Here is a 25,659-nt window from a genome sequence, read left to right on the forward strand (position 1 = left end):
GTATGGTATGGTATTATATATTATGGTACGGTATGGTATAATATATTATAGTACGGTACGGTATAGTATAGTATATTATAGTACGGTGCGGTATGGTATATATATTATAGTATAGTATAGTACGGTATGGTATAATATAGTATAGTATGGTATGGTATAGTATATTATAGTACGGTACGGTATAGTATAGTACGGTATGGTATAGTATATTATAGTATGGTATAGTATATTATAGTACGGTATGGTATAGTATATTATAGTATGGTACGGTATAGTATAGGTATGGTATGGGCTGGTATCGTATAGTATAGTATAGTATGGTATAGTATAGTATATTGTAGTATAGTATGGTATAGTAAAGTATAGTATGGTATTGTATAGAACGGAATGGTATGGTATATTATAGTATGGTAAGGTATAGTATCGTATAGTATAGTATATATAGTATGGTATAGTAAAGTAAAGTATGGTATAGTATATTATAGTATGGTATAGTATGGTATAGTATATTATAGTACGGTATAGTATAGTATGGTATAGTATGGTAAAGTAAAGTATAGTATGGTATAGTATAGTATAGTATAGTATGGTATAGTAAAGTATGGTATGGTATAGTATAGTATGGTATGGTATAGTATGGTATTGTATAGAACGGAATGGTATAGTATATTATAGTACGGTATGGTATAGTATATTATAGTACGGTACGGTATAGTATAGTATGGTATGGTATGTTATGGTATAGTATAGTATGGTATAGTATGGTATAGTAAAGTATAGTATGGTATAGGCTGGTATCGTATAGTATAGTATAGTATGGTATAGTATAGTATATTGTAGTATAGTATGGTATAGTAAAGTATAGTATGGTATAGTATAGTACGGTATGGTATAGTATATTATAGTACGGTACGGTATAGTGTATTATAGTACGGTACGGTATAGTATAGTATGGTATGGTATGGCATAGTATAGTATGGTATAGTATGGTAAAGTAAAGTATAGTATGGTATAGTATAGTATAGTATGGTATAGTAAAGTATGGTATGGTATAGTATAGTATAGTATGGTATAGTAAAGTATAGTATGGTATAGTATATGATAGTATGGTATAGTATGGTATAGTAAAGTATAGTATGGTATAGTATAGTATAGTATGGTATAGTAAAGTATAGTATGGTATAGTAAAGTATATTATGGTATAGTATAGTACGGTATGGTATAATATATTATGGTACGGTATGGTATAGTATATTATAGTACGGTACGGTATAGTATAGTACGGCATTGCATAGTATAGTGCGTTATGGTATAGTATATTATAGTATAGTATAGTATTGTACGATATGGTATAGTATATTATAGTACGGTATGGCATAGTATATTATAGTACGGTATGGTATAGTATATTAGAGTACGGTACGGTATAGTATAGTATGGTACGGTATAGTATAGTATGGTATGGTATAGTATAGTATGGTATAGTAGATGATGGTAAAGTATAGTATATTATGGTATAGTATAGTATGGTTTAGTAAAGTACAGTATGGTAGAGTATACTATAGCATGTTATAGTATAGTATAGTATGGTATAGTAGATGATGGTAAAGTATAGTATATTATGGTATAGTATTGTATGGTATAGTATAGTATGGTTTAGTAAAGTACAGTATGGTAGAGTATATTATAGCATGTTATAGTATAGTATAGTATGGTATAGTAGATGATGGTAAAGTATAGTATATTATGGTATAGTATAGTATGTTATGGTATAGTATAGTATAGTACGGTATGGTATAGTATAGTACGGTATGGTATAGTATAGTATAGTATGGTAGAGTATATTATAGCATGTTATAGTATAGTATGGTATGGTATAGTATAGTATAGTACGGTATGGTATAGTATAGTACAGTGTGGTAGAGTATATTCTAGCATGTTATAGTATAGTATGGTATAGTAGATGATGGTAAAGTATAGTATATTATGGTATAGTATATTACAGTATGGTATTGTATAGAACGGAATGGTATGGTATAGTATATTATGTTATAGTATACTATAGCATTTTATAGTATATTATAGTATAGTATATTATAGTATATTATAGAACGGTTAAGCATGTTATAGTACGATATAGTATATTACGGTATAGTAAATCATATTATAGTATGGTATAGTGTAGTATGGTATGGAATGGTATAGTATATTATATATATATTATTATGGTATATTATGGTATAGTATACTATTGTATGGTATAGTATATAATAGTATGGAATAGTATATTATGGTATAGTACACTATTGTATGGTATAGTATATAATAGTATGGAATAGTATATTATGGTATAGTATACTATTGTATGGTATAGTATATAATAGTATGGAATAGTATATTATGGCATAGTATATTATAGAACAGTTAAGCATGTTATAGTACGATATAGTATATTACGGTATGGTAAATTATATTATAGTAAGGAATAGTATATTATGGTATAGTATATTATAGAATGGTAATGGTATAGTATAATATGGTATAGTTTATTATATTATGGTATAGTATATTATAGTACGGTATGTTAAAGTATATCATAGTATATTAGGAATAGTATATTATGGCATAGTATAGCATATTGCAGTATGGTATAGTATAATATGGTATAGTTTATTATATTATGATATAGTATTTTATAGTATGGTATGGTAAAGTACATTACGGTACATTATAGTACAGTATAGTATGGTATGACATGGTATTTGTTGTATGTATATTATAACATGGTATAGTATATTATCGTATATTATAGTATGGTATATTATAACATGGTATAGTATATTATCGTATATTATAGTATGGTATATTATAACATGGTATAGTATATTATCGTATATTATAGTATGGTATATTATAACATGGTATAGTATATTATCGTATATTATAGTATGGTATATTATAACATGGTATAGTATATTATCGTATATTATAGTATATTATAACATGGTATAGTATATTATAACATGGTATATATTATAGTATAGTATATTATAACATGGTATAGTATATTATCGTATATTATAGTATAGTATATTATAACATGGTATAGTATATTATCGTATATTATAGTATAGTTTATAACATGGTATAGTATATTATCGTATATTATAGTATAGTATATTATAACATGGTATAGTATATTATCGTATATTATAGTATGGTATATTATAACATGGTATAGTATATTATCGTATATTATATTATAGTATATTATAACATGGTATAGTATATTATCGTATATTATAGTATATTATAACATGGTATAGTATATTATCGTATATTATAGTATGGTATATTATAACATGGTATAGTATATTATCGTATATTATAGTATATTATAACATGGTATAGTATATTATAGTATATTATAACATGGTATAGTATATTATCGTATATTATAGTATAGTATATTATAACATGGTATAGTATATTATCGTATATTATAGTATATTATAACATGGTATAGTATATTATCGTATATTATAGTATAGTATATAGTATAGTATATTATCGTATATATTATAGTATATTATAACATGGTATAGTATATTATATATTATAGTATAGTATTAACATGGTATAGTATATTATCGTATATTATAGTATGGTATATTATAACATGGTATAGTATATTATCGTATATTATAGTATGGTATATTATAACATGGTATAGTATATTATCGTATATTATAGTATAGTATATTATAACATGGTATAGTATATTATCGTATATTATAGTATATTATAACATGGTATAGTATATTATCGTATATTATAGTATGGTATATTATAACATGGTATAGTATATTATCGTATATTATAGTATATTATAACATGGTATAGTATATTATAGTATATTATAACATGGTATAGTATATTATCGTATATTATAGTATATTATAACATGGTATAGTATATTATAGTATATTATAACATGGTATAGTATATTATCGTATATTATAGTATAGTATATTATAACATGGTATAGTATATTATCGTATATTATAGTATAGTATATTATAACATGGTATAGTATATTATCGTATATTATAGTATAGTATATAACATGGTATAGTATATTATCGTATATTATAGTATAGTATATTATAACATGGTATAGTATATTATCGTATATTATAGTATAGTATATTATAACATGGTATAGTATATTATCGTATATTATAGTATAGTATATTATAACATGGTATAGTATATTATCGTATATTATAGTATAGTATATAACATGGTCTAGTATATTATCGTATATTATAGTATAGTATATAACATGGTATAGTATATTATCGTATATTATAGTATAGTATATAACATGGTCTAGTATATTATCGTATATTATAGTATAGTATATAACATGGTATAGTATATTATCGTATATTATAGTATAGTATATTATAACATGGTATAGTATATTATCGTATATTATAGTATAGTATATTATAACATGGTATAGTATATTATCGTATATTATAGTATAGTATATTATAACATGGTATAGTATATTATCGTATATTATAGTATAGTATATTATAACATGGTATAGTATATTATCGTATATTATAGTATAGTATATTATAACATGGTATAGTATATTATCGTATATTATATTATAGTATATTATAACATGGTATAGTATATTATCGTATATTATAGTATAGTATATTATAACATGGTATAGTATATTATCGTATATTATAGTATAGTATATTATAACATGGTATAGTATATTATCGTATATTATAGTATAGTATATATAACATGGTATAGTATATTATCGTATATTATAGTATAGTATATTATAACATGGTATAGTATATTATCGTATATTATAGTATAGTATATTATAACATGGTATAGTATATTATCGTATATTATAGTATAGTATATTATAACATGGTATAGTATATTATCGTATATATTATATTATATGGTATATTATATCGTATATTATAGTATAGTATATAACATGGTATATTATATTATAGTATATTATAACATGGTATAGTATATTATCGTATATTATAGTATATTATAACATGGTATAGTATATTATCGTATATTATAGTATGGTATATTATAACATGGTATAGTATATTATCGTATATTATAGTATATTATAACATGGTATAGTATATTATCGTATATTATAGTATGGTATATTATAACATGGTATAGTATATTATTGTATATTATAGTATGGTATATTATAACATGGTATAGTATATTATCGTATATTATAGTATAGTATATTATAACATGGTATAGTATATTATCGTATATTATAGTATAGTATATTATAACATGGTATAGTATATTATAGTATATTATAACATGGTGTAGTATATCGTATATTATAGTATATTATAACATGGTGTAGTATATTATAGTATATTATATAGTATATTATAACATGGTATAGTATATTATCGTATATTATAGTATAGTATATTATAACATGGTATAGTATATTATCGTATATTATAGTATAGTATATTATAACATGGTATAGTATATTATAGTATATATTATAACATGGTATAGTATATTATCGTATATAGTATAGTATATTATAACATGGTATAGTATATTATCGTATATTATAGTATATTATAACATGGTATAGTATATTATCGTATATTATAGTATATTATAACATGGTATAGTATATTATCGTATATTATAGTATATTATAACATGGTATAGTATATTATCGTATATTATAGTATATTATAACATGGTATAGTATATTATCGTATATTATAGTATATTATAACATGGTATAGTATATTATCGTATATTATATAGTATATTATAACATGGTATAGTATATTATCGTATATTATAGTATAGTATATAACATGGTATAGTATATTATCGTATATTATAGTATATTATAACATGGTATAGTATATTATCGTATATTATAGTATAGTATATTATAACATGGTATAGTATATTATCGTATATTATAGTATATTATAACATGGTATAGTATATTATCGTATATTATGGTATATTATAACATGGTATAGTATATTATCGTATATTATAGTATGGTATATTATAACATGGTATAGTATATTATCGTATATTATAGTATATTATAACATGGTATAGTATATTATCGTATATTATAGTATATTATAACATGGTATAGTATATTATCGTATATTATAGTATGGTATATTATAACATGGTATAGTATATTATCGTATATTATAGTATATTATAACATGGTATAGTATATTATCGTATATTATAGTATAGTTTATAACATGGTATAGTATATTATCGTATATTATAGTATAGTATATTATAACATGGTATAGTATATTATCGTATATTATAGTATAGTATATTATAACATGGTATAGTACACTGCTCAAAAAAATAAAGGGAACACTTATTAAACAACTCCAACTCCAACTCCAACTTCACTTCTGTGAAATCAAACTTTGTTTCCTTTATTTAACCAGGCAAGTCAGTTAAGAACAAATTCTTATTTTCAATGACGGCCTAGGAACAGTGGGTTAACTGCCTGTTCAGGGGCAGAACAACAGATTTGTACCTTGTCAGCTCGGGGATTCGAATACTCTAACCACTAGGCTACCCTGCCGCCTCTACACTCTAACCACTAGGCTACCTGTCGCCTCTACACTCTAACCACTAGGCTACCTGCCGCCTATACACTCTAACCACTAGGCTACCTGCTGCCTCTACACTCTAACCACTAGGCTACCTGCCGCCTCTACACTCTAACCACTAGGCTACCTGCCGCCTCTACACTCTAACCACTAGTCTACCTGCCGCCTCTACACTCTAACCACTAGGCTACCTGTCCACTTAGGAAGCAACACTGATTGACAATACATTTCACATGCGGTTGTGCAAATGGACTAGACAACAGGTGGAAATTATTGGCAAATAGCAAGACACCCCCAATAAAAGAGTGGTTCTACAGGTGGGGACCACAGACCACTTCTCAGTTCCATTGCTTCCTGGCTGATGTTTTGGTCACTTTTGAATGCTGGCGGTGCTTTCACTCTAGTGGTAGCATGAGACGGAGTCTACAACCCACACAAGTGGTTCCAGGATGGAACATCAATGCGAGCTGTGGCAAGAAGGTTTGCTGTGTCTGTCAGCGTAGTGTCCAGAGCATGGAGGCGCTACCAGGAGACAGGCCAGTACATCAGGAGACGTGGAGGAGGCCGTAGGAGGGCAACAACCCAGCAGCAGGACCGCTACCTCCGCCTTTGTGCAAGGAGGAGCAGGAGGAGCACTGCCAGAGCCCTGCAAAATGACCTCCAGCAGGCCACAAATGTGCATGTGTCTGCTCAAACGGTCAGAAACAGACTCCATGAGGGTGGTATGAGGGCCCGACGTCCACAGGTGGGGGGGTTGTGCTTACAGAACAAAACCGTGCAGGACGTTTGGCATTTGCCAGAGAACACCAAGATTGGCAAATTCGCCACTGGCGTCCTGTGCTCTTCACAGATGAAAGCAGGTTCACACTGAGCACATGTGACAGAGTCTGGAGACGCCATGGAGAGCGTTCTGCTGCCTGCAACATCCTCCAGCATGACCGCTTTGGCTGTGGGTCAGTCATGGTGTGGGGTGGCATTTCTTTGGGGGGCCGCACAGCCCTCCATGTGCTCGCCAGAGGTAGCCTGACTGCCATTAGGTACCTAGATGAGATCCTCAGACCCCTTGTGAGACCATATGCTGGTGCGGTTGGCCCTGGGTTCCTCCTAATGCAAGACAATGCTAGACCTCATGTGGCTGTAGTGTGTCAGCAGTTCCTGCAAGAGGAAGGCATTGATGCTATGGACTGGCCCGCCCGTTCCCCAGACCTGAATCCAATTGAGCACATCTGGGACATCATGTCTCACTTCATCCACCAACGCCACGTTGCACCACATACTGTCCAGGAGTTGGCGGATGCTTTAGTCCAGGTCTGGGAGGAGATCCCTCAGGAGACCATCCGCCACCTCATCAGGAGCATGCCAAGGCGTTGTAGGGAGGTCATACAGGCACGTGGAGGCCACACACACTACTGAGCCTCATTTTGACTTGTTTTAAGGACATTACATCAAAGTTGGATCAGCCTGTAGTGTGGTTTTCCACTTTAATTTTGAGTGTGACTCCAAATCCAGACCCTCCATGGGTTGATAAATTTGATTTCCATTGATAATTTCTGTGTGATTTTGTTGTCAGCACATTCAACTATGTATAGAAAAAAGTATTTAATGAGAATATTTCATTCATTCAGATCTAGGATGTGTTATTTTAGTTATTTTACTTTATTTTTTGAGCAGTGTATATATATACTATACCATAGTATACTGCTATGTGCTGTTGTGCTAAACTGGACTGTACAGTTATACTATACTATACTATACTATACTATACTATACTATACTATACTATACTGTTCTGTACTGTTGTACTATACCACACTATACTATATTGTACTGTACTGCTATACTATACCATAATATACTATACTATAATATACCATAATATACTATACTGTTCTGTACTGTTGTACTATACCACACTATACTATACTGTACTGTACTGCTGTACTATACCACACTATACTATATTGTACTGTACTGCTATACTATACCATAATATACTATACTATAATATACCATAATATACTATACTGTACGGATTTACTATACCCTGCTGTTATACTATACCATACTATAGCATATTATACTGATATACTGTACTGTTATACTATACCATAATATACTATACTATGCCATAATATACCATACTATACTGTACTGTTATACTATACCATACTATAGAATATTATACTGGTTACTGTACTGTACTATCATTTACTATACCATATACTATGCCATAATATACTGTACTTTTATACTACACCATAATATACTATACTGTTATACTACACCATAATATACTATACTGTTATACTATACTGTTATACTACACCATAATATACTGTACTGTTATACTATACTGTTATACTACACCATAATATACTGTACTGTTATACTATACTGTTATACTACACCATAATATACTATACTATGCCATAATATACTGTACTGTTATATTATACTGTTATACTACACCATAATATACTATACTATGCCATAATATACTGTACTGTTATACTATACTGTTATACTACACCATAATATACTGTACTGTTATACTATACTGTTATACTACACCATAATATACTATACTACACCATAATATACTGTACTGTTATATTATACTGTTATACTACACCATAATATACTATACTATGCCATAATATACCATACTATACTGTACTGTTATACTATACCATAATATACTATACTGTACTGTACTGTTGTACTATGCTATGCTATTCTATACTGTACTGTTATACTATACCATACTATACTGCTATTCTATACTGACAGTTATATGATACTATAATATACAATATGGGTATGCCATAGTATACTATACCGGCATACTGTACTGTTGTACTAGAATATACTATACTGGTATATTATTCTGTACTGTTATACTATACGGGTATAATATAGTATACTCTACTGTTATATGATACTATAAAATGCTATACTTGTATACTATAGTATACTGTACTGTAATTTTGTATTATAATATACTATGCGGGAATACTATACAGTACTGTGGTGTTATACAATACTATAAAATATGACACCGGTACACTATACCATACTATACTGTTGTACAATAATATACAATACTGGTATATTATTCTATACTATAGTACACTATACTATGCTATACTATACTGTTCTGTACTGTTATAGTACAGTGTTTCAGAAATGTTTGCAATTTAAAAAAAGAAACAGAAATACCTTATTTACATAAGTATTCAGACCCTTTGCTATGAGACTCAAAATTGAGGTCAGGTGCATCCTGTTTCCATTGATCATCCTTGAGATGTTTCTACAACTTGATTGGAGTCCACCTGTGGTAAATTTAACTGATTGGACATGATTTGGAAAGGCAACACACCTGTCTATATAAAGGTCCCACAGTTGACAGTACATGTCAGAGAAAAAACCATGCCATGAGGTGGAAGGAATTGTCCATAGAGCTCCGGGACAGGATTGTGTCCAGGCACAGATCTGGGGAAGGTTACCAAAACATTTCTGCAGCATTGAAGGTCCCCAAGAACACAGTGGCCTCCATCATTCTTAAATGGAAGAAGTTTGGAACCACCAATACTCTTCCTAGAGCTGGCCGCCCGGCCAAACTGAGCAATTGGAGGAGAAGGGCCTTGGTCAGGGAGGTGACCAAGAACCTGATGGTCACTCTGACAGAGCTCCTGAGTTCCTCTGTGGAGATGGGCGAACCTTCCAGAAGGTCGACCATCTCTGCAACACACCACCAATCAGGCCTTTATGGTTGAGTGTCCAGACGGAAGCCACTCCTCAGTAAAAGACACATGACAGCCCGCTTGGAGTTTGCCAAAAGGCACCTAAAGGACTCTCAGACCATGAGAAATAAGATTCTCTGGTCTGATCAAACCAAGATTGAACTCTTTGGCCTGAATGCCAAGCGTCATGTCTGAAGGAAACCTGGCAACATCCCTACGGTGAAGCATGGTAGTGGCGGCATTATACTGTGGGGAGGTTTTTCCGCGGCAGGGACTGGGAGACTCGTCAAGATCGAGGGAAATTAAAACAGAGAAATTATGAACGGAGTAAAGTACAGAGAGATCCTTGATGAAAACCTGCTCCAGGCCACTCAATGTCCTTGAGTAGCCCAGCCAGAGCCCGGACTTGAACCCGATTTAACATCTCTAGAGAGACCTAAAACCACCTGTGCATTGACACTCACCATCCAACCTGACAGAGCTTGAGAGGATCTGCACAAAAGAATGGGATAAACTCCTCAAATACAGTTGTGCCAAGCTTGTAGCGTAAAACCCAAGAAGACTGTAATCGCTGCCAAAGGTGCTTTAACAAAGTACCGCGTAAAGGGTTTGAATATACTTTTGAAGTCAGAAGTTTACATGCACCTTAGCCAAATACATTTAAACTCAGTTTTTCACATTTCCTGACATTAAATCTCAGTAAAAATTCCCTGTTTTAGGTCAGTTAGGATCAACACTTTATTTTATGATATGAAAAGTCAGCATAATAGTAGAGAGAATTATTTAATTCCGCTTTTTTTCCCCCCTTTCATCACATTCCCAGTGGGTCAGAAGTTCACATAAACTCAGTTAGTATTTGGTGGCATTGTCGTTAAATTGTTTAACTTGGGTCAAACGTTTCAGGTAGCCTTCCACAAGCTTCCCACAATAAGTTGGGTGAATTGTGGCCCATTCCTCCTGACAGAGCTGGTGTAACTGAGTCAGTTTTGTAGGCCTCCTTGCTCGCACACGCCTTTTAAGTTCTGCGCACAAATGTTCTATTGGATTGAGGTCAGGGCTTTGTGATGGCCACTTCAATAGCTTGACTTTGTTGTCCTTAAGCCATTTTACCACAACTTTGGAAGTATGCTTGGGGTCATGTCCATTTGGAAGACCCATTTGCAACCAAGCTTTAACTTGACTGATGACTTGAGATCTTGCTTCAACATATCCACATAATTTTCTTACCTCATGATGCCATCTATTTTGTGAAGTGCACCAGTCCCTCCTGCAGCAAAGCACCTCCACAACATGATGCCTCCACCCCCATGCTTCACGGTTGGGATGGTATTCTTTGGCTTGCAAGCAAGCTTAACCCTTTTCCTCCAAGCATAATGACGTTATGTACCTGTTTCCTCCATAAAATCTACATAGTCTTTATTTTTGTTTCATCAGACCAGAGGACATTTCTCCAAAAAGTATGATCTTGGTCCCCATGTGCAGTTGCAAACTGTAGTCTGGCTTTTTTATGGTGGTTTTGGAGCAGTGGCTTCTTTCTTGCTAAGCCGTTCAGGTTATGTCGATATAGGACTTGTTTTACTGTGGATATAGATACTTTTATACCTGTTTCCTTCAGCATCTTCACAAGGTCCTTTGTTGTTGTTCTGGGATTGATCTGTACTTTTCGCACCAAAGTACATTCATCTCTAGGAGACAGAACGCGTCTCCTTCCTGAGCGGTATGACGGCTGCGTGGTCCCATGGTGTTTATACTTGTGTATTATTGTTTGTACAGATGAACGTGGTACCTTCAGGTGTTTGGTAATTGCTCCAAAGGATGAACCTTCTGAGGTCTTGGCTGATTTCTTTTGATTTTCCCATGATGTCAAGCAAAGAGGCACTGAGTTTGAAGGTAGGCCTTGAAATACATCCACAGGTACAACTCCAATTGACTCAAATGATGTCAATTAGCCTATCAGATGCTTCTAAAGCCATGACATCATTTTCTGGAATTTTCCAAGCTGTTTAAAGGCACAGTCAACTTAGTGTATGTAAACGTCCAAACCGACTTGCCTAAACTATAGTTTGTTAACAATAAATTTGTGGAGTGGTTGAACAACTAATTTTAATGACTCCAACCTGAGTGTATGTAAACTTCAACTATACTTATGTAAATGTGATATTTCCGTTTTTCTGCAAAAACGTCTAAAAACCTGTTTTTACTGCTGGAGTAGGAGGAAGAGGAGGAGGAGGAGGAAGGTCTTTCAGAACCCCTCCTGAATCCCCACCTGTTTTGTTTTGGGTGATGTCAGTTGAGATACATTATTCGGTTTTCTAGCTGGGGAACGTAACAGGGTTAGGAAGAAGAGGAGGAGGAGGAGGGAAGAGGAGGAGGGGGGAAGTTAGTTTACTGCTAGAGAGGGTTAGGAGGTGGAGGAGGAAGAGGAGGAGGATGGGGCAGGAGGAGGAGGAGGAGGATGGGGCAGGAGGAGGAGGGAAATTACTTTACTGCTAGAGAGGGTTAGATGGTGAAGAGGGTTAGGAGTTGGAGGAAGAGGAGGAAGGGGAAGAGGAGGAGGAGGAGGGAAGGAGGGCAATTACTTTACTGTTAGAGAGGGTTAGGAGGTGGAGGAGGAGGAGGGAAATCAGTTAACTGCTAGAGAGGATTAGGTGGTGGAGGAAGAGGAGGGAAATGACTTTACTGCTAGAGAGGGTTAGGAGGTGGAGGAGGAGGAGGAGGAGGAAGAAGAGGAGGTGGAGGAAGAGGGGGAGGAAAAACCATTCATTATATTTTCTTTACTTACTTTCAGATAGAGGGAAAAGAGAGAGGGAAAAGAGAGAGGGAAAAGAGAGAGGGAAAAGATAGAGGGAAAAGAGAGAGGGAAAAGAGAGAGGGAAAAGAAGGGAAAAGAGAGGGGAAAGAGAGAGGGAAAAGAGAGAGGGAAAAAAAGAGAGAGGGAAAAGAAAGGGAGAGAGGGAAAAGAGAGAGGGAAAAAGAGAGGGAAAAGAGGAAAAGAGAGAGGGAAAAGAGAGAGGGAAAAGAGAGAGGGAAAGGGAAAAGAGAGAGGGAGAGGGGAAAGAGAGAGGGAAAAGATAGAGGGAAAAGAGAAAGATAGAGGAAAATAGAGAGGGGAAAGAGAGAGGGAAAAGAGAGAGGGAAAAGAGAGAGGGGAAAGAGAGAGGGAAAAGAGAGGGAAAAGAGAGAGGGAAAAGAGAGAGGGAAAAGAGAGAGGGAAAAGAGAGAGGGAAAAGAGAGAGGGAAAAGAGAGAGGGAAAAGAGAGAGGGAAAATAGAGAGGAAAAGAGAGAGGGAAAAGAGGGAAAAGAGAGGGGAAAGGAGGGAAAAGAAAAGAGAGGGAAAGAGAGAGGGAAAAGAGAGAGGGAAAAGAGAGAGGGAAAGAGAGAGGGAAAAGAGAGAGGGAAAAGAGAGAGGGAAAAGAGAGAGGGGGAAAGGAGGGGAAAGAGAGAGGGAAAAGAGAGAGGGAAAAGAGAGGGAAAAGAGAGAGTGTACATTTCCTGTGGGTTTCCTGTGGATCCCCTGTGGGTTTCCTGTGGGTCCCCTGTGGATCCCCTGTGGGCCCCCTGTGGGTTTCCTGTGGGTCCCCTGTGGATCCCCTGTGGGTTTCCTGTGGGTCCCCTGTGGATCCCCTGTGGGTTTCCTGTGGATCCCCTGTGGGTCCCCTGTGGGTTTCCTGTGGGTCCCCTGTGGATCCCCTGTGGATCCCCTGTGGATCTCCTGTGGATCCCCTGTGGGTCCCCTGTGGATCTCCTGTGGGTTTCCTGTGGGTTTCCTGTGGGTCCCCTGTGGATCTCCTGTGGATCTCCTGTGGGTCCCCTGTGGGTCCCCTGTGGATCCCCTGTGGGTTTCCTGTGGATCCCCTGTGGATCTCCTGTGGGTTTCCTGTGGGTCCCCTGTGGGTCCCCTGTGGATCCCTGTGGGTCTCCTGTGGGTCCCCTGTGGATCTCCTGTGGGTTTTCTGTGGATCCTCTGTGGATCTTCTGTGGATATCCTGTGGGTCCCCTGTGGATCCCCTGTGGATCTCCTGTGGATCCCCTGTGGGTCCCCTGTGGGTTTCCTGTGGGTCCCCTGTGGGCCCCCTGTGGGTTTCCTGTGGATCCCCTGAGGGTCCCCTGTGGGTTTCCTGTGGATCCCCTGTGGGTTTCCTGTGGGTCCCCTGTGGGCCCCCTGTGGGTTTCCTGTGGATCCCCTGTGGATCCCCTGTGGATCCCCTGTGTGTTTCCTGTGGATAGGGCTCTGGTCTAAGGTAGTGTACTATATAGGGAATAGGGCTCTGGTCTAAGGTAGTGTACTATATAAGAAATAGGGCTCTGGGCTAAAGTAGTGCACTATATAGGGAATAGGGCTCTGGTCTAAGGTAGTGTACTATATAGGGAATAGGGCTCTGGTCTAAGGTAGTGCACTATGTAGGGAATAGGGCTCTGGTCTATAGTAGTACACTGTATAGGGAATAGGGCTCTGGGCTAAAGTAGTACACTATGTAGGGAATAGGGTGCCATTAGGGACGTACCCTAAATTATTATTGTGAAAGAAGCTTGATTGGTTTCTTATATATAGGTATAATATCAGTCAAAATAGCATGACACCATTTTGAAATGAGTCTCCAACATATTCTCCCCCCCGCTATTTTCAAATATCTGAAAAGCTCTTCTGGAATAGTTAGATATGGATAGGGCTATGATGTTTGATCTTATGAGTCTATCTTTCCCAGAGTCAGGAAGCTGGATCTGCACATGGCGTAGAACATGGACTTAAGCACCACAATGCTACCTTATATAATGTTACTTACCCTACATTATTCATCTCATATGCATACGTATATACTGTACTCTACATCATCGACTGCATCCTTATGTAATACATGTATCACTAGCCACTTTAACTATGCCACTTTGTTTACATACTCATCTCATATGTATATACTGTACTCGATACCATCTACTGTATGCTGCTCTGTACCATCACTCATTCATATATCCTTATGTACATATTCTTTATCCCCTTACACTGTGTATAAGACAGTAGTTTTGGAATTGTTAGTTAGATTACTTGTTGGTTATCACTGCATTGTCGGAACTAGAAGCACAAGCATTTCGCTACACTCGCATTAACATCTGCTAACCATGTGTATGTGACAAATACAATTTGATTTGATTTGATTTGATTTGACAAACTTTGATTTTGGAGTTAACAGCCACTTTAAGGTCACTATATCCCTCGTCTAATCTACTACACATATGGCACAAAGTAACCAACAACATTTGAACTGACATTATTCATGATGAAAGGTACAGGTGCAAACACCCATCCCTCTCACCTCCCTTCCACCCACCCACCCACCCTCAATCCCTCACCCCACCCACCCACCCACACACCCTCCAACCTTTCCTCCCACCCACATACCAATCCCTCACCCCACCCACCCACCCACCCACCCACCCACCCACCCACACACCCTCCAACCCACACACCCTCCAACCTTTCCTCCCACCCACATACCCATCCCTCCCACCCACCCACACAACCTCCAACCCTTCCTCCCACCCACACCCCTCTCTCTCACCTACCACCCTCCCTCCCACCCGCTCACCCACCCACCCACACTCACTAACTCACCCCACCCACCCACCAACCCTCCCTCAATCCCTCCCTCCCTCCCACCCTCACTCCCTCCCACCCCCTCCCTCCCACCCTCCTCCCTCCCACCCTCCCTCCCTCCCACCCACCTGTAGGTAGTGAAAGGTCCTCTCCTTCAGTTTGTTCTCCAGAGGTACCAAGGCCTTGTCATAGCCTCCTCCTCCTCCTCCTCCTCCTCCTCCTCCTCCCCGAACAGACGATGGGTACACCTCTCTAGCCTGGCTGACCGTCATGGCCGACCACGTGCTCCTCTTCAGAGAGTGTTGCCCTGGCCCTCCATGGTACCCTGCCACTCCCCCTCCGCCACCCTCCCCCCCTGCCAGGGCCAGAGTGGTACAGGCCATGCACTCCCCCGGCCCGGGCCCTGGTGGTACACTCCCCTGTCTGGGCAGTTTCTTCATGGTCAGCTCCTGGATGGCAGCGTCCAGACTCTCGTGGCCCGTGGGGTGTCCGCCTCGCCTGCCACCTCGACCACCTGGCCCGGTGTTGCCCCCGGTTACCAAGAAGCTGCTGTCACTATCGAGGTTGTCGTCGGAGCTCCACCACCCCGCGGTTCGGCTCCTGTGCCGCCTGCTGGAGGATTCGTGGCGCCCATCCCCGCTCTTGGAGCGCTCGCGGGACTTGCTGCGCCTCGCCGAGCGGGATTGGTGGCCCGAATTATTATGCCCGCCACCGTCCTCTCCTCCGCTCCTGGGCCCCCCTCCTCCTCTTTCCCGGTAATCCCCTCCTCCTCCTCCTCGTGTGCCATTGTAGTCCCTCTTCGACGGCGCCTCGAGGGAGTGGGACTTGGCGAAGAGTTTCTGGACTGAGTGAACCAGGTGGCGGATACGGGAGGGGCTCTCGCCGCGCTGTTCCGCCCCGCTGGCGCTCCTCTGGTACTGCAGGGTGTGGAACCCGTCAGGGTGGAAGGGAAGCTGCTTTTCAAACTGATCCTGGAGGTTAGGAGGCATGCGATGCATCTTACCCCCGTGACCCCCCACCGTGGACAGACAATCGTCACATGAGTCGTACAACTGCTGGGTCGGGGGATGCTGGTTGGGGTGGGAGCGGGGGAACGTCCCTCCTCCAGAGTGGGTGTGGGAACGATGCTCCAGAGCTAGGGGTTCTGGGGGACCACCGGGGGGGTAGAAGGGGTGCCCCGCCCGGTCGTAGTGTTCAGAGGGGTGGCGGTGGTACTCTCGGACGGAGCCAGGGCCCGGGTCACATTGCCCCCCGCCAGAAGAGTGCTGGGACAGGCTGCGGCTGACATGATACCCCTTCATGGAGGAGGCCGGGGGGCCGTGGTGGGCCACCCGGGCCGAGAGGGGACGCTGTGGGCGCGACAGGGCTGCGCCGGACTCACCTAGCAAGGAGGAGATGGAGAGAGAGAGAGAGAGAGAGAGAGAGAGAGAGAGAGAGAGAGAGAGAGAGAGAGAGAGAGAGAGAGAGAGACAGGGAGTATGTTATCATATCAATCCAGATTAATTGAGAGAAAGATTCCTCAACATTCAGGGGAAACGGATGTTGATTACATGTTGAACAGTAAATGCACTTTTCCTAAATAACATTTTTATAGATTTTCCCAAACAAAGATAAATAATTTCCAGCATTTAGAATGTATCTTTCCAGCTGTAATAAGCTGAACAAAAATACTCATTCAATTCCCTCCCTCCCTCCCTAAAACCAAAATCTCCAATCTTTTCTCATTGATTAAACTCCAGGTTAGATGACTCCTGACTCCAATTAGGTTTTGGAGAAGTCATTAGCCGAGGGGTTCACAAACTTTTTCCAACCTACACTGTGATTGTTTAAATGATGTATTCAATATTGACAAAATAAATACAATAATTTGAGTTTTATTAGTTTAAGCACACTATGTTTGTTGTGACTTAGCCCTTAAATTTACTTTTTCTTGCCACTGTATCTAACCCCTTATTTATTTTGTTACTAAACAGTCTCCTATTGTACGTCCATAAATGTTTTCATCATGTACTGTGGGACCTTCATATGAGTCTTGTGAGGTCTGTGGGCATCCTAGAGCAAAACAACCGACACGTACGAGTCTCACCTTTCCACAGAGGGAAAGTGTTCCAGCACAAACTGTTCGGAAGCTACAGACAGTTGGCAGATCAGCTGTACCAACTTCAGACGAGACTTGTGGAGAAAAACAGAGGAGTTCCAAGAGCAAAACGGAGAACACCATCATAATAGTGTTTAGAAAATTTGGTAGCTACAGAAGAGACCGATTTTCAGAATGTCTCCTGGTCGTTTGTGGAATGACCAGACCAAGGTGTAGCGTGGTAGGACTAAGGTGCAGTGTGGTAGGACCAAGGTGCAGTGTGGTAGGACCAAGGTGCAGCGTGGTAGGACCAAGGTGCAGCGTGACTGGACCAAGGTGCAGCGTGGTAGGACCAAGGTGCAGCGTGGTAGGACCAAGGTGCAGCGTGGTAGGACCAAGGTGCAGCGTGGTAGGACCAAGGTGCAGTGTGGTAGGACCAAGGTGCAGTGTGGTAGGACCAAGGTGCAGCGTGGTTGGACCAAGGTGCAGCGTGGTAGGACCAAGGTGCAGCGTGACTGGACCAAGGTGCAGCGTGACTGGACCAAGGTGCAGCGTGACTGGACCAAGGTGCAGTGTGGTAGGACCAAGGTGCAGCGTGGTAGGACCAAGGTGCAGCGTGGTAGGACCAAGGTGCAGCGTGGTAGGACCAAGGTGCAGCGTGACTGGACCAAGGTGCAGCGTGGTAGGCGTTCATCGTTCTTTTTATTGATGACACCAAAAGCAAAATAACACAGACAAAAACGAAAGCGCACAGTTCTTTACGGCAAAATAAACAACACAGAAAACAAGATCCCACAAAACCCAAAAGGAAAATGACAACCTATATATGATCCCCAATCAGAAACAACGACAGACAGCTGCCTCTGATTGTGGGGAACCATACTCAGCCAAAAACACAAAGAAATAGAAAACATAGATTTTCCCACCCGAGTCACACCTAACCAAACATAGAGAATAATAAGGATCTAACGCCCTTATAAGGTATTCTACTACTACGCCTTAATATGAGAGAATACATACGAGAGCAGAGGGAAACATATATCTTTTTAAACCCCTGACGTTTAATCTAAGTGCCCCTTTAAATAGAAATAACACTATTCTACTACTACGCCTTAATATGAGAGAATACATACGAGAGCAGAGGGAAACATATATATTTTTAAACCCCTGACGTTTAATCTAAGTGCCCCTTTAAATAGAAATAACACTATTCTACTACTACGCCTTAATATGAGAGAATACATACGAGAGCAGAGGGAAACATATATATTTTTAAACCCCAGACGTTTAATCTAAGTGCCCCTTTAAATAGAAATCACACTTGTAATAGCCACGTTATCTATCCAAGCTATCGGAAAACACATTTCACACAAACGTCTTATCATGACTTAACACCTGGAAGAAAAACAGCACAAAATCTATCATTTGGATACAATCTTCAGTTTTTTTTCCCCACATTAAGGTCTGCATGTGTGTGAACACGAGTGTCTGACTGTGTGTGTTGAGAGACAGGGGGAGAGAGAGGTGGGGGAGGAGAGAGGTAGGGGGAGAGAAAGAGAGAGAGAAATGTAGGGAGAGAGAAAGAGAGAGAGGGAGAGAGAAATGTAGGGAGAGAGGGAGAGAGAAATGTAGGGAGAGAGAAAGAGAGAGAGGGAGAGAGAAATGTAGGGAGAGAGAAAGAGAGAGAGAGAGAAATGTAGGGAGAGAGAAAGAGAATGAGAGAGAGAGAGAGAGAGAGAGAGAGAGAGAGAGAGAGAGAGAGAGAGAGAGAGAGAGAGAGAGAGAAATGGAAGGAGAGAGAAAGAGAGAGAGGGAGAGAGAAATGGAGGGAGAGAATGAGAGAGAGGGAGAGAGAAATAGAGGGAGAGAGAAAGAGAGAAATGGAAGGAGAGAGAAAGAGAGAGAGAGAGAGAGGCATAGAGGACAAGCACTGAGATAATCATTAAAAAGAGTGTGGCCCGCCCAGCCTTGATTGGTTGAATGAGAGTCACTACCCAGGAAGTGAGCAGAAATCCAGCTGTGTCATTGGAGGAGCACATAGATCCAGCCGTGTCATTGGTGTAGCCGTGACGCCAGGTGGCCAGCTCACAGGCAGGAGTGTTATCTGGTGGTACGAGTGCTGAAGCTGTTTCATCAACAAAGATGTGTGTGTGTGTGTGTGTGTACCGTACGGAGTGGTGTTTGGCTGCTTGACTGTGTGTGTGTGTGTACCGTACGGAGTGGTGTTTGGCTGCTTGACTGTGTGTGTGTGTGTTTGTGCGGGTGTGTTTATCTCGTCATTACCTTGAGAGTGTGTGTACCGTATGGAGTGGTGTTTGGCTGCTTGACTGTGTGTGTGTGTGTTTGTGCGGGTGTGTTTATCTCGTCATTACCTTGAGAGTGTGTGTGTGTGACTGTGTGTGTGTGTGTTTGTGCGGGTGTGTTTATCTCGTCATTACCTTGGAGTGGTGTTTGGCTGCTTGACTGTGTGTGTGTGTGTTTGTGCGGGTGTGTTTATCTCGTCATTACCTTGAGAGTGTGTGTGTGTCATCAGTGTTAGTGACTTCCCTTGTTTATGAGGAGACAGTAAATTGATCATCTAAATAAATATTGGACTATAAAAATGGTGACTTCCTGGTCCTTCTGTAGCTCAGTTGGTAGAGCATGGCGCTTGTAACGCCAGGGTAGTGGGTTCGATCCCCGGGACCACCCATACGTAGAATGTATGCACACATGACTGTAAGTCGCTTTGGATAAAAGCGTCTGCTAAATGGCATATATTATACTGATGCTAAAATATTTATTCTATTCTACTGAGACTTTATGTTCCTATTCTTCTCTTTCATCATATCTTATTGCGGCAGGGTAGCCTAGTGGTTAGAGTGTAGAGGAGGCAGGGTAGAGTGGGAGGCAGGAGTAACCTAGTGGTTAGAGTGTAGAGGAGGCAGGGTAACCTAGTGGTTAGAGTGTAGAGGAGGCAGGGTAACCTAGTGGTTAGAGTGTAGAGGCGGCAGGGTAGCTTAGTGTTTAGAGTGTAGAGGAGGCAGGTAGCCTAGTGGTTAGAGTTTAGAGGCGGCAGGGTAGTGGTTAGTGTTTAGAGTGTAGAGGAGGCAGGTAGCCTAGTGGTTAGAGTGTAGAGGCGGCAGGGTAGCCTAGTGGTTAGAGTGTAGAGGAGGCAGGGTAGCCTAGTGGTTAGAGTGTAGAGGTGGCAGGGTAGCCTAGTGGTTAGAGTGTAGAGGAGGCAGGTATCCTAGTGGTTAGAGTGTAGAGGCGGCAGGTAGCCTAGTGGTTAGAGTGTAGAGATGGTAGGTAGCCTAGTGGTTAGAGTGTAGAGGCGGCAGGGTAGCCTAGTGGTTAGAGTGTAGAGACGGCAGGGTAGCCTAGTGGTTAGAGTGTAGAGTAGGCAGGGTAGCCTAGTGGTTAGAGTGTAGAGGAGGCAGGTATCCTAGTGGTTCGAGTGTAGAGGAGTCAGGTATCCTAGTGGTTAGAGTGTAGAGGAGTCAGGTATCCTAGTGGTTAGAGTGTAGAGGAGGCAGGTAGCCTAGTGGTTCGAGTGTAGAGGAGTCAGGTATCCTAGTGGTTAGAGTGTAGAGGAGGCAGGTATCCTAGTGGTTAGAGTGTAGAGGAGTCAGGTATCCTAGTGGTTCGAGTGTAGAGGCGGCAGGGTAGCCTAGTGGTTAGAGTGTAGAGGCGGCAGGGTAGCCTAGTGGTTAGAGTGTAGAGATGGCAGGGTAGCCTAGTGTTTAGAGTGTAGAGGAGGCAGGTATCCTAGTGGTTAGAGTGTAGAGGCGGCAGGTAGCCTAGTGGTTAGAGTGTAGAGATGGTAGGTAGCCTAGTGGTTAGAGTGTAGAGGCGGCAGGGTAGCCTAGTGGTTAGAGTGTAGAGGAGGCAGGTAGCCTAGTGGTTAGAGTGTAGAGATGGTAGGTAGCCTAGTGGTTAGAGTGTAGAGGCGGCAGGTAGCCTAGTGGTTAGAGTGTAGAGATGGTAGGTAGCCTAGTGGTTAGAGTGTAGAGATGGTAGGTAGCCTAGTGGTTAGAGTGTAGAGGCAGCAGGGTAGCCTAGTGGTTAGAGTGTAGAGGTGGCAGGGTAGCCTAGTGGTTAGAGTGTAGAGGTGGCAGGGTAGCCTAGTGGTTAGAGTGTAGAGGCGGCAGGGTAGCCTAGTGTTTAGAGTGTAGAAGAGGCAGGTATCCTAGTGGTGAGAGTGTAGAGGAGTCAGGTATCCTAGTGGTCGAGTGTAGATGCGGCAGGGTAGCCTAGTGGTTAGAGTGTAGAGGCGGCAGGTAGCCTAGTGGTTAGAGTGTAGAGGCGGCAGGGTAGCCTAGTGGTTAGAGTGTAGAGACGGCAGGGTAGCCTAGTGGTTAGAGTGTAGAGGAGGCAGGGTAGCCTAGTGGTTAGAGTGTAGAGGAGGCAGGTAGCCTAGTGGTTAGAGTGTAGAGGAGGCAGGGTAGCCTAGTGGTTAGAGTGTAGAGGAGGCAGGGTAGCCTAGTGGTTAGAGTGTAGAGGAGGCAGGTAGCCTAGTGGTTAGAGTGTAGAGACGGCAGGGTAGCCTAGTGGTTAGAGTGTAGAGATGGCAGGGTAGCCTAGTGGTTAGAGTGTAGAGACGGCAGGGTAGCCTAGTGGTTAGAGTGTAGAGACGGCAGGGTAGCCTAGTGGTTAGAGTGTAGAGGAGACAGGTAGCCTAGTGGTTAGAGTGTAGAGACGGCAGGGTAGCCTAGTGGTTAGAGTGTAGAGATGGCAGGGTAGCCTAGTGGTTAGAGTGTAGAGATGGCAGGGTAGCCTAGTGGTTAGAGTGTAGAGACGGCAGGGTAGCCTAGTGGTTAGAGTGTAGAGACGGCAGGGTAGCCTAGTGGTTAGAGTGTAGAGGAGGCAGGTATCCTAGTGGTTAGAGTGTAGAGACGGCAGGGTAGCCTAGTGGTTAGAGTGTAGAGGAGGCAGGTATCCTAGTGGTTAGAGTGTAGAGACGGCAGGGTAGCCTAGTGGTTAGAGTGTAGAGACGGCAGGGTAGCCTAGTGGTTAGAGTGTAGAGACGGCAGGGTAGCCTAGTGGTTAGAGTGTAGAGACGGCAGGGTAGCCTAGTGGTTAGAGTGTAGAGACGGCAGGGTAGCCTAGTGGTTAGAGTGTAGAGGAGGCAGGTATCCTAGTGGTTAGAGTGTAGAGACGGCAGGATAGCCTAGTGGTTAGAGTGTAGAGGGGGCAGGGTAGCCTAGTGGTTAGAGTGTAGAGGAGGCAGGGTAGCCTAGTGGTTAGAGTGTAGAGGCGGTAGGTAGCCTAGTGGTTAGAGTGTAGAGGTGGCAGGGTAGCCTAGTGGTTAGAGTGTAGAGGAGGCAGGTAGCCTAGTGGTGAGAGTGTAGAGGAGGCAGGTAGCCTAGTGGTTCGAGTGTAGAGGAGGCAGGTATCCTAGTGGTTAGAGTGTAGAGGTGGCAGGTAGCCTAGTGGTTAGAGTGTAGAGGCGGCAGGGTAGCCTAGTGGTTCGAGTGTAGAGGCGGCAGGTAGCCTAGTGGTTAGAGTGTAGAGGAGGCAGGTATCCTAGTGGTTAGAGTGTAGAGGTGGCAGGGTAGCCTAGTGGTTAGAGTGTAGAGGAGGCAGGTATCCTAGTGGTTAGAGTGTAGAGGAGGCAGGTAGCCTAGTGGTTAGAGTGTAGAGGCGGCAGGGTAGCCTAGTGGTTAGAGTGTAGAGGCGGCAGGTAGCCTAGTGGTTAGAGTGTAGAGGAGGCAGGTATCCTAGTGGTTAGAGTGTAGAGGAGGCAGTTAACCCACATTGAAAATTAGAATTTGTTCTTAAAATAAAGGAAAAATAAATAACGCTGTTGCATCGTTTAGAAGGAACCTGCAACTAAGCATTTAGTTGGCCGATGTATACCATGCCTATCCCTTGTACATATGACCAATGAAACTTGAAACTACACTACCTGTCAAAAGTTTTAGAATACAACACCTACTCATTCAAGGGGTTTTCTTTATTTTTTACTATTTTCTACATTGTAGAATAACAGTGAAGAAATCAACACTATGAAATAACACATGGAATCATGTAATAACCAAAAAAAGTGTTGAAAATGTTTTTCAAATAGTCACCCTTTGCCTTGATGACAGCGTTGCACACTCTTGGCATTCTCTCAACCAGCTTCACGAGGTAGTGACCTGGAATGCATTTCAATTAACAGGTGTGCCTTCTTAAAAGCTAATTTGTGGAATTTCTTTCCTTCTTAATGCGTTTGAGCCAATCAGTTGTGTTGTGACAAGGTAGGGGTGGTATGCAGAAGATAGTCCTGTTTGATAAAAGACCAAGTCCATATTATGGCAAGAACAGCTCAAATAAGCAAAGAGAAACGACAGTCCATCATCACTTTAAGACATGAACGTCAGTCAGTCCGGAAAATGTCAAGACCTTCGAAAGTTTCTTCAAGTGCAGTCGTGAAAACCATCAGGCGCTGTGATGAAACTCGCTCTCATGAGGACCGCCACAGGAAAGGAAGACCCAGAGTTATCTCTGCTGCAGAGGATAAGTTCATTAGAGTTAACCAGCCTCAGAAATTGCAGCCCAAATAAATGCTTCAGAGTTCAAGTATCAGACACATCAACATCAACTGTTCAGAGGAGATTGTGTGAATCAATCCTTCATGTTCAAATTGCTGCAAAGAAACCATTACTTAAAGGACACCAATAATAAGAAGAGACTTGCTTGCACCAAGAAACACAGGCATTAGACCGGTGGAAATCTGTCATTTGGTCTGAGGAGTCCAAATTTGAGATTTTTGATTCCAACCTCCGTGACTTTGTAAGACACAGATGATCTCCGCATGTGTGGTTCCCACAGTGAAGCATGGAGGAGGTGGTGTGATGGTTCTTTGTTGGTGAATAAACCACTACTTAAAGGACACCAATAAGAAGGAGAGACTTGCTTCAGCCAATAAGAAGGAGAGACTTGCTTCAGCCAATAAGAAGGAGAGACTTGCTTCAGCCAATAAGGAGAGACTTGCTTCAGCCAATAAGAAGGAGAGACTTGCTTCAGCCAATAAGAAGGAGAGACTTGCTTCAGCCAATAAGAAGGAGAGACTTGCTTCAGCCAATAAGAAGGAGAGACTTGCTTCAGCCAATAAGAAGGACAGTAATTTGAGCACCTAAATAAATAATGGATTGTGACTTCCTGTGTTAAGATGACGCCAGAGAACAAGGCTGATATTTTACCAATTGTGTTTTTTTCGTTTGTTTTTCACTTATTTTGTACATAATGTTGCTGCTACCGTCTCTTATGACTGAAAATAACTTCTGGACATCAGAACTGTGACTACTCACCACGAACTGGAAGAATCCTTTAACGAGTCAGAGTCAGACGAGCCTGACGTGAATAACATACCGCTCTCCCCAAATCCCCTTCATTTGCGTGAAGAGGAGGCAGAGAAAAAGGAGCCGGAGGGTGGGGCTGCCTTCTGAGAATTCGTAGGTGATCGAATAAACCCCCACTGCCTTCCATTCTGCTAGCAAATGTGCAATCTATGGAAAATAAAATGGATGACCTACGCAGAAGATTAAACTACCAATGAGACA

At 40.5% G+C, this 25,659-nt stretch overlaps 2 protein-coding genes across 2 annotated transcripts in view; one reads left to right on the plus strand and one right to left on the minus strand.

The window, feature by feature from the left end:
• The window catches only part of LOC118375543 (tissue alpha-L-fucosidase-like), a 91,486-nt gene extending 81,293 nt beyond the window's left edge, over nt 1-10,193 (plus strand). The window contains exon 9 of the transcript XR_008073853.1: nt 9,988-10,193. The gene's annotated coding sequence lies outside the window, so the exon portion shown is untranslated. The remainder of the gene's footprint in view (nt 1-9,987) is intronic.
• The window catches only part of LOC118375544 (disks large-associated protein 3-like), a 337,380-nt gene that overhangs the window by 29,964 nt on the left and 281,757 nt on the right, over nt 1-25,659 (minus strand). The window contains exon 3 of the mRNA XM_052473078.1: nt 16,185-17,437. Within this exon, the coding sequence (XP_052329038.1) occupies nt 16,185-17,357 (1,173 nt within the window). The 5' untranslated portion in view covers nt 17,358-17,437. The remainder of the gene's footprint in view (nt 1-16,184; nt 17,438-25,659) is intronic.

Source organism: Oncorhynchus keta, chromosome 20, assembly GCF_023373465.1.
Source record: "Oncorhynchus keta strain PuntledgeMale-10-30-2019 chromosome 20, Oket_V2, whole genome shotgun sequence".
NCBI lineage: Eukaryota > Metazoa > Chordata > Actinopteri > Salmoniformes > Salmonidae > Oncorhynchus > Oncorhynchus keta.